The following is a 14,119-nucleotide window of genomic DNA, read 5'->3' on the forward strand; positions in this document are numbered from 1 at the left end:
ATGATCTGTCCATTTCAGTGAGGGGGGGTGTTAAAGTCCCCCACTATTATTGTATTGTTGTCAATGTGTTTCTTTGCTTTTGTTATTAATTGCCTTATATAACTGGCTGCTCCCACGTTAGGGGCATAGATATTTACAGTTGTTAGATCTTCTTGTTGGATAGACCCTTTAAGTAGGATATAGTGTCCTTCTTCATCTCTTATTACAGTCTTTGTTTTCAAATCTAATTTGTCTGATATAAGGATTGCCACCCCAGCTTTCTTTTGGTGTCCATTAGCATAGTAAATGGTTTTCCACCCCCTCACTTTCAATCTGGGGGTGTCTTTGGGTCTAAAATGAGTCTCTTGCAGACAGCATATGGATGGGTCTTGGTTTTTAATCCAATCTGATAGCCTGTGTCTTTTGATTGGGGCATTGAGCCCATTTACATTCAGGGTAACTATTGAAAGGTATGAATTTAGTGCCATTGTATTGCCTGTAAGGTGACTGTTACTGTATATCGTCTGTGTTCCTTTCTGATCTATGCTGCTTTTAGGCTCTCTTTTTGCTTAGAGGACCTCTTTCAATATTTCTTGTAGGGCTGGTTTTGTGTTTACAAATTCCTTTAGTTTTTGTTTGTCCTGGAAGCTTTTTCTCTCTCCTTCTATTTTCAATGATAGCCTAGCTGGATATAGTATTCTTGGCTGCATATTTTTCTCGTTTAGTGCTCTGAAGATATCATGCCAGTCCTTTCTGGCCTGCCAGGTCTCTGTGCATAGGTCTGTTGCCAATCTAATGTTTCTACCATTGTAGGTTACATATCTCTTCTCCCGAGCTGCTTTCAGGAATTTCTCTTTGTCTCTGAGACTCGTAAGTTTTACTATTAGATGTCGGGGTGTTGACCTATTTTTATTGATTTTGAGAGGGGTTCTCTGTGCCTCCTGGATTTTTATGCCTGTTTCCTTCCCCACATTAGGGAAGTTCTCTGCTATTATTTGCTCCAATATACCTTCTGCCCCCCTCTCTCTTCTTCTTCTGGGATCCCAATTATCCTAATGTTGTTTCATCTTATTGTATCGCTTATCTCTCGAATTCTGCCCTCGTGATCCTGTAGTTGTTTATCGCTCTTTTCCTCAGCCTCTTTATTTTCCATCATTTGGTCTTCTATATCACTGATTCTTTCTTCTACCTCATTTATCCTAGCAGTTAGTGCCCCCATTTTTTATTACACTTCATTAATAGCCTTTTTGATTTTGACTTGGTTAGATTTTAGTTCTTTTATTTCTCCAGAAAGGGTTTCTCTAATAACTTCCACACTTTTTTCAAGCCCAGCTAGTATCTTTAAAGTCATGATTTTGAACTCTAGGTCTGACATCTTACTAATGTCAGTATTGAGTAGGTCCCTGGCAGACGGTACTACCTCTTGTTCTTTTTGCTGAGGTGATTTTTTTCGTCTTGTCATTTTGTCCAGAAGAGAATAGATGAATGAGACAGCAGAATGCTAACAGGTTAACAACGTTCCCAGCAAAGATACTGTATACAATTCAGAAAAGACCTGAAACCAGGGGACAAGAAAGGGAAAGAAAGAAGAGGAAAAAAAGGGAAAAGAAAAAGATAAAAACAAACAAAAACAAAACAAAACAAAAAAAAACAATATGATCAAATATGATCAGGCTAGTGCATAGATCAGTGCCACACACTAGCTTTTGGGCATATTTTGGTCCGTTAGAAGAAAGTGTCTGCTACAATTTTAAAGGAAGAGTTATTTATGTACAAAATAAGGGTTGATACATTGAAGGGATGGCAGATGAATGTAAAGATGAAAATTATAAAAGATTTTATAAAAGGAATTGATAAGTTGTTTTTAAAAAGATTTAAAAAGAAAAAGAAAAAAGAAAAAAGGGAGAGAATGTGATCAGGCAGGAGACTAGAACAAAGCCATACATTAGTGATTTAGGGTATATTTTGATCTGTTAGAAGAAATTGTATCTCAAAATTTTAAGGAGAGAACAACTTACATATATATATGCCAAAAATAAGGGTAACTACTATGAAGGGATAAAAATATGACTCTAAAAATGAAAAATAAAAAATGATTTTTTTAAAAAAGGGATTGATAAGATGTTTGAAAAAGGGAAAAAGAAAAATTAAAAAAAAAGTTAAAAAATAAACTTTGAAAAACTAATGAATTATGGTAAAAAAGCCATAAATTCTATGTGCAGTATTCCCCTAGCGCTGGAGTTCTCCCATTCTCCTTGATCGGTAAACTTGGTCTTGGCTGGCTGTTCGTGCTGATCCTCTGGGGGAGGGGCCTGTTGCCGTGGTTCCCAAATGTCTTTGCCGGAGGCGGAATTGCCCCGCCCTTGTCCGTCCGGGCTAAGCAAGCTGCTCGGGTTTGCTCTCAGGAGCTTTTGTTCCCTGCAAGCTCTCGGTACAGCTTTGGAGAACCAGGGTGAAAATGGTGGCCTCCCAATCTCCGCCTGGAGGAGCTGAGAACTCGGGGCCCCGCTCCTCAGTGCGCCCCCAGAGAAAAGCAGTCCCTCCCGTCTCCCCGGTCTCCGGCCGCACTCTGTGCTCACCCGGCCTGTGACCGAGCGTTTCTATCTCTGGCACCCGACCCCGTGTGGAGTCTCCAAACCCAGCAGATCCCTGCGGTGCGCTTTCACGCCGCTCCTCCCGGGGGAGGAAGGGGAATGTCCCCAGCTCTGCCGCTTATTGGGTCCCTGCTGGAGGAGCAGTGGCCTGACTGGGCCGCGGATCACAGTTTATGGCCACCCCGAGCTGAGAGCCCGCGCCTCGCCTCCGTCTCTGCAGCCGGCTTCCCCGCTCCGATACCTGGGAGCTCTGCCGCACTCAGGCACCCCCGGTCTTTCTGTGACCCCAAGGGTCCTGAGACCACACTGTCCCGCAAGGGCTCCACCCCCCGCTTAGCCACTGGAGCGACGTCCCTCAGCGGAGCCGGCTTCTGAAAGTTCCGATTTTGTGCTCGCGGCTCTATCACTTGCCAGAAGCGGCCGACGGAGGCTCCCTCCCCCGCCGTCTATCCTCCCGAATATCGCCTCGGATTCACTTCTCCGCACGTCCTACCTTCCAGAAAGTGGTCGCTTTTCTGTTCAGAGTATTGTTACTATTCTTATCTTCGATCTCCTGTTGGGTTTGTAGGTGTTCAGAATGGTTTGATCCCTATTCAGCTGAATTCCTGAGACCAGACGAAATCCAGGTCTCCTATTCCTCCACCATCTTGCTCCGTCCCTCTTCTTTGGCTTCTTAAAACATCTTTTGCATTTTCATCAAAACTTCTATTTCTACTCGTATACTTTCTCCTTCCCTGGAGAATTTGCCTTTATTCATCATTTTAGGATATTGTTTTCATGATGAATTCAAATACATATGTGAGAAAGTTCATATACCTGTCAGTTTTCCAACCTAAAGATGGGAGGTCCTGCTGGTTTATATAGAATTTAAAAATACAATGGAATGCCTCTAAATTGAGGTTTCTCAACTTCGGCACAATTGACATTTGGAGCTAGGTAACTCTTTGTTTGGGGGGGGGGGCTGTCCTGTGCAGTTGGGGACGTTTAGCAACATCCCTAGTTTCCACCCACCAGATACCAGTAGCACCCACCCACTCACCCCCAGTTGTGACAACCAAAAATGTCTTCGGACATTGTGAAATGTCCCCTAAAGGGTAAATCACCCACCTCCCCTTCACTGAGAACCATTGCTGTAGAAGATGAAAAACACCTACCATCTGGCCTTAGCTCCTTACCGCAGTTGCCAGCCTAAGAGCTCTGGGTTCTAGGACAAATGGCTCTGTCGGGAATGACTCAATGTTAAGTAAAGAGAGTGGGGCCAGTAGCGATCAAGACTGGCTGATAAGTTAGCGTGAAAAAGCAAGTTCAAAAAGCAGAGAAATCAGAGGTGTGAGGTAAGCCATCATGAATCCTCAAAATCACAACATATCAAAAAGCCTGTTGGCTTGGACAGAAATGTTTGGAGCTCTTAAAGCCAGGTTTTTCCATATTCTAGAAACAACTCACAGATGAAGCCTCACTTGCCTAGCCTGTGTTGCCATGCTTTGGGCAATCAGATTTGACTGAAGCAATACGTTTTGCACAGCTGTTTGACATAGCTGATTTGACACAGCTGTTTTGGATGGCCAACAGTGAGGGTGGGGGCGGTCCATTTTAGGCCACTGGAACGGCCAAGTTTTTAATACCACATAACATGCTCATCAGATAGACATCCCTGACTCCTCAGGCCGCACACCAGGATCTGGAATGGATGAGATATGGGATGGGCAATTCCAAAAAAGAAGCTGGAAGTTCAATGGTTTATTATACCAGGTCAAATTGTCCCTGCACCAAAATGTCTAAATCAGGACAGCTGCCTCAGATGGTCACATGCCCTATTTGGGCTGTGTTGACCATATCCATCACGTAATTTGTGTGAATGGTACATATTTGGTTATGCTTTAGAAGCTTGGGCACCAGCAGCCATCTCACTCGGTACATGGGGGGGCCACTAAACTCACAGTTTGAAAGAAACATCACATGTTGACTCCATCAATTCTGAGCTGCATAACCTTGTACAAAGCACTTGATTTCTGAAACCTTAGTTTCATCGTCTGTGAGATGGGGATAATAATAGCACTCAACGTGTAGTATAGTAAATGAGATAATACTTACAAAGTTCTCAATACTGTTAATCATTATTAGGATTATAGCATGAACTAAAAAATGGGCTTATTATTCACCTTTTTTTTAAAGATTTATTTATTTATTTTAGAGAGAGGAAAAGCGCTCAAGTGGAAGGGACAGAGCCAGAGGGAGGGAAAATCTCAAGCAGACTCTGCACTGAGTGCGGAGTCTGACGCAGGGCTCGATCTCAGGACCCTGAGATCATGGCCTGAGCCGAAAACAAGAGTCGCTCACTCAACCGACTGTGCCACCCAGGCACCCTGTTATTTGGCTTTCTACATTGTCTTCCAGTAGTATAATGGTCAGGAGGATGGTGCCGAGTTGCCAGAGGATCTGAGCAGCTGTGGCTCCGTACTGCCTGCACACACACAGTTGAGGGCCTGCTTGCGGTGTGGGAGGCCCAGGTCCGAGCTACATTGGCTCTAGAATGTCCAGCTGCACCCTGGCTTGGACTCTGAGGTTGTAATTAATTGGTAGTTTCCTCGTGGGAACCAAGTCCTGTCCTGATTTAGTCAGAGGAGCCGGTTTACTCTACCTGAGATGGTTTTTTCTTGGCCATGACTGTTGTTGCTCTGGGTTTCTCTGGTACAAGGTTTTATTTTATAGGAATCTTAAGGAACCAAGAACCTGGTAAGGGGACATATGGGGACCTCTGTTAACCTTAACCTTTTGGGGGAGGCCAGAATATTATATTAGGTCATACTACACAGAATGGGTCTTCTCATATCAAATATATTGCTTTGCTTCATGTTTTGACCGTTTCAGTAAAAAAAAAAAATTGCCATAGAGAACTGGTTTCTGACACATTCTCCAGTTTGTGTTGTTTACTTTGAGCGGCCTCAAGGAACGAAAACTAAAACATGACAATACATCATAACTATATTAAAAAAAAACCAACCCACATACTACACGTGCCTACTTCAGAATGAAGTGATGTTTAACTGTGTTTATTTTTTAATTGCTTTCTCTGGATACTTCATGATACCAATTTTGTTTTTCCTTATATAGGGAATGCTTCAACAGACAAGAATGGTGTTTCTTTCAGTGTTCAGAATGGAGATGTGTGCCTTCATGATTTCACTGGGAAGCAGCACATGTTTACCGAGAAAGAAGATTCGTGCAATGGTAAAGGCCGTATCGCTCCCAGAAGGACTTCAAAGCGGGGAAGCTTACACTTTATTGAGCAAATGTGATTCCTTTTTCTAAAATCAAAGCATGATGCTTGACAGTGAAAATGTCCAATTTTACCTTTTACACAATGTGAGATGTATGAAAATCAACTAATTTTATACTCAGCAACCTCTGGAGGAACATATGCTAATTGAGGGCAATGGTTATTGAAGAGGAAACCCAAGACGTTATACAAGGTTTTTAGACATTTGCTGTTTGTTTTTTTTATCCTTCATTTTAAAAGAAGATTGGGTTTAAACAACACAGTAAGAATAAGACTTGTTTAAAATCAAAGTAGTTCATTTCTAGCCACATTTTAAAGAGGCTGAGTCATCTATGATAAGGTCCTATAAAGCAACTGTTGACTTCAGCCTGTTGGTGAGTTTAGTTGTGCATGCCTTTGTTATAAATAAGCTAAATTCTAGTGCCCCACATGTCAAATATCTTCTACATTTTTTTGTATTTATTTTCTTTTTTAAAAAATTTTTTATTATGTTAATCACCATACATTACGTCATTAGCTTTTGATGTAGTGTTCCATGATTCATTGTTGGTGTATAACACCCAGTGCTCCCCCCTCCCCTCTAGAACCCTCAGTTTGTTTCTGAGAGTCCATCGTCTCTCATGGTTCGTCTCCCCCTCCGATTTCCCCCCTTCATTCTTCCCCTCCTGCTATCTTCTTTTTTTTAACATGTAATGTATTATTTGTTTCAGAGGTACAATGTGTAAATTAATTTCTTTGTAGAATCGTGGTTGTGTTATTGTGTCTAATGTGATAATTCAGAAAATCCTTGCTGGTTCAGCTCCTTTTGGAGATTATATGGGATGTGAAATACAGAAGCTTCACTGAAATCAAGAAATAATGGTGCCAGCCAGACTGGAAAAAGTATACGCAGACAGTGCCACAATGAGCTCACATAGTGCCTTTGAGCGAGTTGGAGAAAGGTGCCCCCACTGGGCAGACACAGCTCCAAGGGCTCATGGTTTGTCAAACAAAGTGGGGGCCATATTTTAGCCCCACTCACCCTCTTGGGTGCACTTTTGTGCAGGGCACCACGAGTACAGCCATCTGTGGCACCCAATCCCAATACTTATCTCCTGACCTCATCCCTAATCACCAGGGAATGGAATCTGCACCAAGATGTTTAGCTTGGTACCTTGGCCATGGAGAAGGATGGAACTGTAATCAGGAAAATTGTGAATGTGGAGGAGATACATACACTGCCGCTTCTCAAATCCCCAGAGCCTTTCAGAGAAGGGGAGTAGAGTAGGATTCCTTTTTGAAGGAGATGTATATGAGGAAAAAAAAATTATATTGCTCTTCTTTAAAAGGCGACTGCATAGTACTTTAGTTGTTAGGAGTGGTACCCTCTGGCCCAGCCAGAGCTATAATTATTTTTTAAAAGGTGTCAAGTCTTGAAGAATGTATAGTGACAAGGGGGAGCAGCTGTTGGGAACGTGAACAATCCCGCAGTGCTATTGTTTCCATATGTATCAAACCCTGATTGCTCCTAGTTATAGAGGGTTTATCTTGCTTCCCGCCTATAGCTAAGCTGCCTGAGCAAAGCCTCAAGTGTGTCCTGATTAGGAACCTTGCAAAACCCTGTAGTTAGATCTTTCACTATGGTTCCCTTGCATATATTTCAAGTGAATGTTGTATCCCCGACTAACCACAATAATAATGTAATACACTTCTGTGAGTGCTGATTTGCCTTTGCAAGATTTCTTCTCTGATTTATTTAATTGTCTTGTATTTATGTTAAAATCGACAAAAATGTTAAGATCGCCAAAATAAATTTGTAGTTTATTCCTTTGAGTTTGAAAGCTTTCACTGAGGGAAGGTGCCTGGGATCTCTTAGCCCGGCGACAAGGCATGTGAGTGGGCTACGAGGGACGTGACGGTAACGTCTTCTGGCAAATAGCGGACACACAGTGATTGTGAGGTTAGAGCAAGGTTCTTCCCCACGAGATCAGTTTCTGAGGTCTCTTCTTCATTTTCCCCTCACACTTTCAAGATTCCCTCCTTAACACATGTTGCCATTGGCCTTCACAGCCCCAGATTTGGATCCCCCCCCTCCATGTCTCTGCATCCACAGCATTGAACAGTAGGATTTCAAGAAGGTGAGGACAGGGTTAGGGATTTCTGGGGAGCTGATTAGTGTAGGGGAGCCACAAACGGGGGAAGCTGGCCTTGATTCTATAACAAGTCTTTGAGCAATCGCTCCTGTAATGCTCAGCTGCCTCAAAGACGTTGAGGATTAAATTGATGAGGAAGGTGGTGAGATAATCTGAGCTCTCACAGACAACATCTCCTGGAGATGATATAATCAAAGTGTACACCAAAGGATGCACAGTGTCCAGTGTTCTTTAGATTCTGTCCATGCCCCCTTATTTTCCCTTTTGTGTTTTGTGTCTGGGTTGTGGTCCTTAAGCCAAATTCTCTTGTCTATTTTTTTTTTTTTCTTTACTTCACACACATAAGGGGCAGGACAGAGAGAATGTTCCTGAGAACCATCCTTCTTTGAGTTTAAAATTGGTCTCACAATCTGAGACTCCACTGAAGGAGACAGAAGTGCTAGTATGAGGAGGCAAGGAGCATCACAGCAGTGACCAGTATTTGAAGAATTTCTTCAGAACATTCGAGAAGTTTTTCCCCAAAACACACTGCAATCATTAATCCCACAGAGTAACTCTTAACTTCAGGGAGCAGCATCGGGACTAGTCTCAGCAAAAATGGTGAAATGGCTTCATTTGGGATACTGGTGTATATCTAGTGAGGTCACCTAGAAAGCAGGTTAGTTTGAAGACCATTTTGACAAAGGGCTATTTTACTAAATGAACATTTTACTGAATGGACTAGTGTGTTATCCTTTTTTTCTCCATAACAGCATTTTAAGGACTATTCAGTTTGTCTCTGCTCAGCTCCAATTGATGCAGTTGGAGTCTGAAGGACAGGAAAAAGGAAAGACTGGGTGGACATAAAAACATAATCTTGAGTGGGCAGAATTTTTGTCAGTAGATTCCTTTTCCTTTTCTCTAGGTACAGCATCAAAATGTTGAGGCAAACAAAAATTGAATACATTCTTCCAGAATATATTCTTTTAAATATATCTGTATATTCTTCCCTGAGAGGAAATCTTACACTCTCTGATGTTTCTACTCTTTACGTCTTAGTCTCAAACTAGCGACAGGAATCTGGAACAGAGACAAATTGTACATTCTTTAAAACATTGCAATGAAAATGATCTCCAGTCAACAAAGATTTGATTGTCATAGAAATAACAGAATTTGGCACATTAGCTCTTTTCAGAAAATTCATTCAGAATGGACCCTCTTCTTGGTGTCAAAGATGGGGTGCTTTTCCTTAGGGTCAAAAATTTGAGCCTTCCAGAAGAAACATTGGATGGTTTCTACCTTGGTTGATGACATGGGGCTCCCTGGGAACTTCGTTGACCCGAGCCCCTATGGCAGGACAATGAGGCAGACCCTCTGGATGAGGTCAGAGAAGTCCTGTATGGACCCCAGAGTCCAGTTTTGGGCTTTCATGTCTACAAAGACCATGAATCTACTTCAAAAACAACAACATACCCCGTCATGTTCCATATCTGATTCTTGACAAATATTTGAGAAATGACTTTGGAGACAGGTTTCTGTCTATTGGATCACAGCCAGAGAAAGGCTTCGTGGATATAGAAACCAAGATATGGAAGTCTTGTATCTTAGGGACATAGGGATACTAAGATATGAGTCTGATTTTCATATAGCACAGCTTATGGTCCAAAATGTGCATGGAAATTTAAAAGCTAAAAAGTAGTAGCTTTGCTTCTTGGTTTTATCCTGGAATTTCAAGCTTATGGAAAAATATAGCTAAGATAATATTCATTAAAGCATGGACCAAAGCTATACGCTATAGGCTAGTTATACACCAAAAGGGGTGTATGTGTGCATAGGAGAATTCACCAAGAATGAGATAAACTGAAAATGTTTCTATACTGGATGGAAATGCCAGGTAATGAGCAAAGGTTATTAGGTATTTCCCCCATGGCAGCAAAATGAACTCTTGAAGAAGCATTCAGTGTGAACAGTAATGGTAATGAAGCAATGATCCCATCCCAGCTCTTTGATGCAGAATATATGAGTTCTGTTAAGAGTACATATTCCCATTCCAAAAGAGAGTTAATGGTGATAACTTAATGTCTAATTTTATTTACCCTTAGATCATTGCAAATTCTGCATGGAGGCACATCACATGGAATGCTGCATAATTTAAGAGCCAATAGTAAGAAAAAAAGTATGTGACATTATGTGGGGCTTGGTGCTTTAGTTGAGTGACATAGATTTATGGTATGGAATTTCTAAAGTGAATTTAATTAAGGTCCCAGTTCGCAGGACTGATTTTCTTTCATTCATTCAACACTGAGCTCAACACTGTTGCAGACGTGGCAGGAGATTTCAAAGACTTTTTTTTTTTTTTTTTCTTAATTTATTTGAGGGAGAGCGCACAGGGAGGCGGAGCGGCAGGGAGAGGGAGAAGCAGGCTCTCCGCTGAGCAGAGAGCCCGACACAGGGCTCAATCCAGGACCCCGGGATCATGACCTGAGCCGAAGGCAGACACTTAACCCACTGAGCCACCCAGGCGCCCCAAAACTTTTTTTAAAAAAAGATTTTTATTTATGAACGAGAGAACGCAGGGGAGGGGGGAGAGGGAGAGACTGTCCTAAGCAGACTTCCCACACGGAGCTTGGAGCCCTGGGGTGGGGGAGGGGGGCCGGATCTCAACACCCTGAGATCACAGCTGGATCAAAAACCAAGAGCTGGCCCTTAACCAACTGAGCTACCCAGGCGCCCCTCAAAGGCTGTTTGAATGAGTATCTTACAATCCAGTTAGAAAAGCATGCCTCATCTGAAAACGAAAATAACAGGCAATACATTGCCAAATGATAGATGAAAACAGCTGTGATTTATGAAGTACTTTTCTATGAGCTAGGTATGCTGCTAAGTGGTTTACATTCATCCCTTGATGTTAGCCACCCTATGACGTAGGTGCTATTATCCCCATTTTACAGATGAGAACGTTGAATTTCAAACTGCTGCAATGGCATGCTAAAGCTCGTAACACTTGTCAATGGCAGAACCGGAATTTGAATTTAATTTGCACTGACTCCAAAACTTAGGTTCTTATGAAGAAATTATCTGGCAATTCAGAGAACGGGGAGGGCTTCTAGGAGGGTAGAACTGAGTTGGCTTTTTTTTTTTAAGATTTTATTTATTTATTTTTATTTATTTTATTTGTCAGAGAGAGCGCGCACAAGCAGGAGGAGTGGCAGGCAGAGGGAGAGGGAGAAGCAGGCTCCGGGGAGCCCGATGCAGGACTTGATCCCGGAACACTGGGATCATGACCTGAGCTGAAGGCAGCTGCTTAACCAGCTGAGCCAGCCAGGCGTCCCCTGAGTTGGCTCTTAAAGGATAGGCTTCAGGGGCGCCTGGGTGGCTCAGTCGGTTAAGGTTAAGCGGCTGCCTTCAACTCAGGTCGTGATCACAGTGTTACTGGATCGAGCCCCTCGTCGGGCTCCCTGCTTAGGGAGGAGTCTGCTCACCCCTCTCCCTCTGCCTTTCTCCCTGGCTCATTCTCTCTTTCAAATCAATAAATACAATCTTAAAAAAAAAAAAAGGCTTCAGATAGGCGAGGAGGAGGAGCGGCCTACTAGGTCAAGCACACAGTAAATGCATGGAGACTAGCAGAGGGCTTCTGAAAATTACATTAGCCGAGCTGTCCAGTGGAACAGATTTAGTTGGAAAATGAACACTGGGTCAAAGACTGTGAACTGTAGGTAATTAGCCGCTGCAAAAATGCCAGTTTCAAGTAGTAGGCCTGTAGGAGGTGGACTGCAGGCCTGACTTCGAGAGAGGTCATCAGGGGCAGGGGCTACAGGAGCCGAAGGGGGGAAGAAGGGTGCGGCTAGGGGACCCTGCCCCGACCGCCCCCTTTCCTTCCCTGAGGGGCCCCACTACTTGGCTTCCGCTCGGCGGTGGAGAAGCGGCCGGGTACAGAATTATGATCCTGGCCGGCGGCCAACCCAGCCGCCGCGGTGGGCGGGCCTACTTCTCCCGCCGCCGGTGAGGTTGGCTGACCATCCCCGGGGCCTCACGCAATTCCCGGAGGAGCCCTGGAACCCGTCCTTTATCTCCCTGACTCCGCGAGTTCCGCTCCGCTGCGGGGGGCGGGGTCACGGACGCGGTTGCGAGCTCATCTCAGGACGGGGCGGGGCCACAAGCGGACCTTATTAGGGGCGTTCTGGGCCTCTGGCGAAGCGGTCCCCTTACCTTGTAACCCAGGCCCCGCTCCGGTTCCGCTCAGCGACGGGGCGGAGCCGGAGGCGGATCCAGAGGTGGGGCCTGGGGCGGGCTCAAGGGCGTCCAGGTGGTCACTGCGGAAGGGCCTGTTTCTCTAGCTTCCCCTGGGGTCGGCAGCCGGCGGGGAGATAAGGGGCTCAGGGAGGCAATTTGGTTCCCGCCCGGAGCCAAGTGGTCCGCTCCTCCTGTGGGCCACCCCCTTTTCTTTCCCCCTCGAGCCGCGACTCCGAGGGCTGCGTTCCGCGGCGGGGGCGGGGCCGGGGGGCGGGGCGGCAAGTGGGTTGCTGCAGGCCTGTAGGCTCGGTTGACGGCCCGCCCCGGGGCCTCCTCCAGACGGCTTTAAGGTGAAAAAGGCCCGACGGGGTCGTCGTTGTCTCCCGTCCTTGAACTCCGTTCCTCGCGTCTTCCGCGGGGCTGTCCGGGACGAGCGGGTGTCGAGAGTGCGGCGGGCCTGGTCAGGGAGGGGCCGCCTTACCGCCTGCCCCCATCACCGCCCCCGCGCCTTGCGGAGGAGCGAAACTCTGGTTGGCTTGTTTTCCAATCATACTTTGGTTCTTTCATTTAAAAAAGTCTTGACCTCCCACCGCCGGGCACTGTCCCAAGAACTAACCGAGGTTGTGCGTGTTTGGGAACCAGGCCCGCTCGGCGGCCGCAGTTCGGGCGTCCCAGCTCTGCACAGCCCGTCGGGCGCTGAGGCCCCGGCAGCACGCGGAGATGAGGAGCAGGAGCAATTCCGGGGTCCGCCTAGATGGCTACGCGCGGCTGGTCCAACAAACCATCCTGTGCTACCAGGTAAGGAAGGACCACCCGAGCTGCCCTCTCGCGGCACTTATTCTCCTACCCAATCTCCTCCCGGTCCTGAGACTTTGCATTTAGGAGGTTTGCTCCTTAAATTCAGTGCTTGCTGGCCGCACCCCCATTCCACCCCATCCTCTTTCAGGGGACCACCTCTGTTTGGGATCGAAGACAGAGCCCCCCCTGGTGCCCTGGGTACAAAAATGCGTCTTTTTGCTTCGACCGTTCTGTTTTGGGGTGAGAGAGGAGGTGTGTATAGGTTGGACAGAGCTCACTGAACGGGGACAGTGAACTCGGGACTGCCGGGGCAGTAGACAGGAGTGAAGAACCTCCGGAGGTTTGTATCCTGCTCCTCCAGAGTGTAGGGCAACTGCTGCTGCCCCTCTCATGAGTTACCTTGTTAGAGACCCACGTGTGAAGGCCTTAGGGGTTACTCTGGTTGATATTTTACAGATGAGAAAACTACAGGCCAAAAGGCTTACCGCATGTAGTAGGGTCAGGGCCAAACGCAGGTCTTCTGCTCCCAAGTTCAAGGGGGACCTATGAGGCTGCCCATGTGGTCTGAGGTATGAATATGCTTGCTGTTCTATATTACTGGCCTAAAGTTATATGTGGGCCCATCATGTAAGACCCCTGGACTATTTTTATTCCTAGTGAAGACAGCAGCTCTGTCCCTTTCCCTCAGCAGCAACTATTAATAGGACCTCCATGTTGGAGAAGGAAGTAGCATTCCATGGTTAGAGGCTCAGCCTACAAGTCGGGAACCATAGTCATTCCCAAGCCACTGACCATTTTCCCTTCTTAGCCAATTTCTCAGTCTTATTTCTTCATTCGTGAAATATTTATTGTGTACCTATTATATGCAAGACACTCTGTTAGGTGCTTGGCTTACAAAGAAGAATAAATGCGTGTAGTGCAATGAGATTTATGCATAGGGTATAGTTCCAGAGTCCCTTGAGATCCTTGGGGCCAGATGTGGTTTGCAAGTCAGAAATGTTTGGATTTTAGAAAGGTGTAATACACATATGTATTCTATAATAACTGCAGTGGGCAGCATCCCTTAAACACATTTTTCTCACATCCTATTGTGAATATTCACACTGAGTAGAAAAAGTAAAGAC

The 14,119-nt window shown here is 45.3% G+C and overlaps 2 protein-coding genes and 1 long non-coding RNA gene across 11 annotated transcripts in view; 2 read left to right on the forward strand and 1 right to left on the reverse strand.

Moving 5' to 3' along the window:
* ADGRG2 (adhesion G protein-coupled receptor G2) overlaps nucleotides 1-6,061 on the forward strand; it is a 132,459-nt gene extending 126,398 nt beyond the window's left edge. For all 4 annotated transcript variants that reach the window (XM_073902021.1, XM_025857602.2, XM_025857603.2 and 1 more), the window contains one exon: nucleotides 5,688-6,061. In XM_073902021.1, the coding sequence (XP_073758122.1) occupies nucleotides 5,688-5,872 (185 nt within the window). In that variant the 3' untranslated portion in view covers nucleotides 5,873-6,061. The remainder of the gene's footprint in view (nucleotides 1-5,687) is intronic.
* The window catches only part of LOC141374285 (uncharacterized), a 31,963-nt gene extending 19,630 nt beyond the window's left edge, over nucleotides 1-12,333 (reverse strand). The window contains exon 1 of the long non-coding RNA XR_012381053.1: nucleotides 12,174-12,333. This is a non-coding gene — a long non-coding RNA (uncharacterized lncRNA). The remainder of the gene's footprint in view (nucleotides 1-12,173) is intronic.
* Nucleotides 12,334-12,533: 200 nt separating this feature from the next.
* PHKA2 (phosphorylase kinase regulatory subunit alpha 2) overlaps nucleotides 12,534-14,119 on the forward strand; it is a 73,143-nt gene continuing 71,557 nt past the window's right edge. For 3 of the 6 annotated variants that reach the window (XM_073902018.1, XM_073902017.1, XM_073902020.1), the window contains exon 1: nucleotides 12,534-12,995. In XM_073902018.1, the coding sequence (XP_073758119.1) occupies nucleotides 12,918-12,995 (78 nt within the window). In that variant the 5' untranslated portion in view covers nucleotides 12,534-12,917. The remainder of the gene's footprint in view (nucleotides 12,996-14,119) is intronic. The other 3 variants (XM_073902019.1, XM_025857623.2, XM_073902016.1) reach the window with 2 other exon arrangements.

The sequence above is a fragment of the Callorhinus ursinus genome, unplaced genomic scaffold, assembly GCF_003265705.2.
Source record: "Callorhinus ursinus isolate GAN/ISIS: 27379988/994484 unplaced genomic scaffold, GSC_fseal_2.0 scaffold16, whole genome shotgun sequence".
NCBI lineage: Eukaryota > Metazoa > Chordata > Mammalia > Carnivora > Otariidae > Callorhinus > Callorhinus ursinus.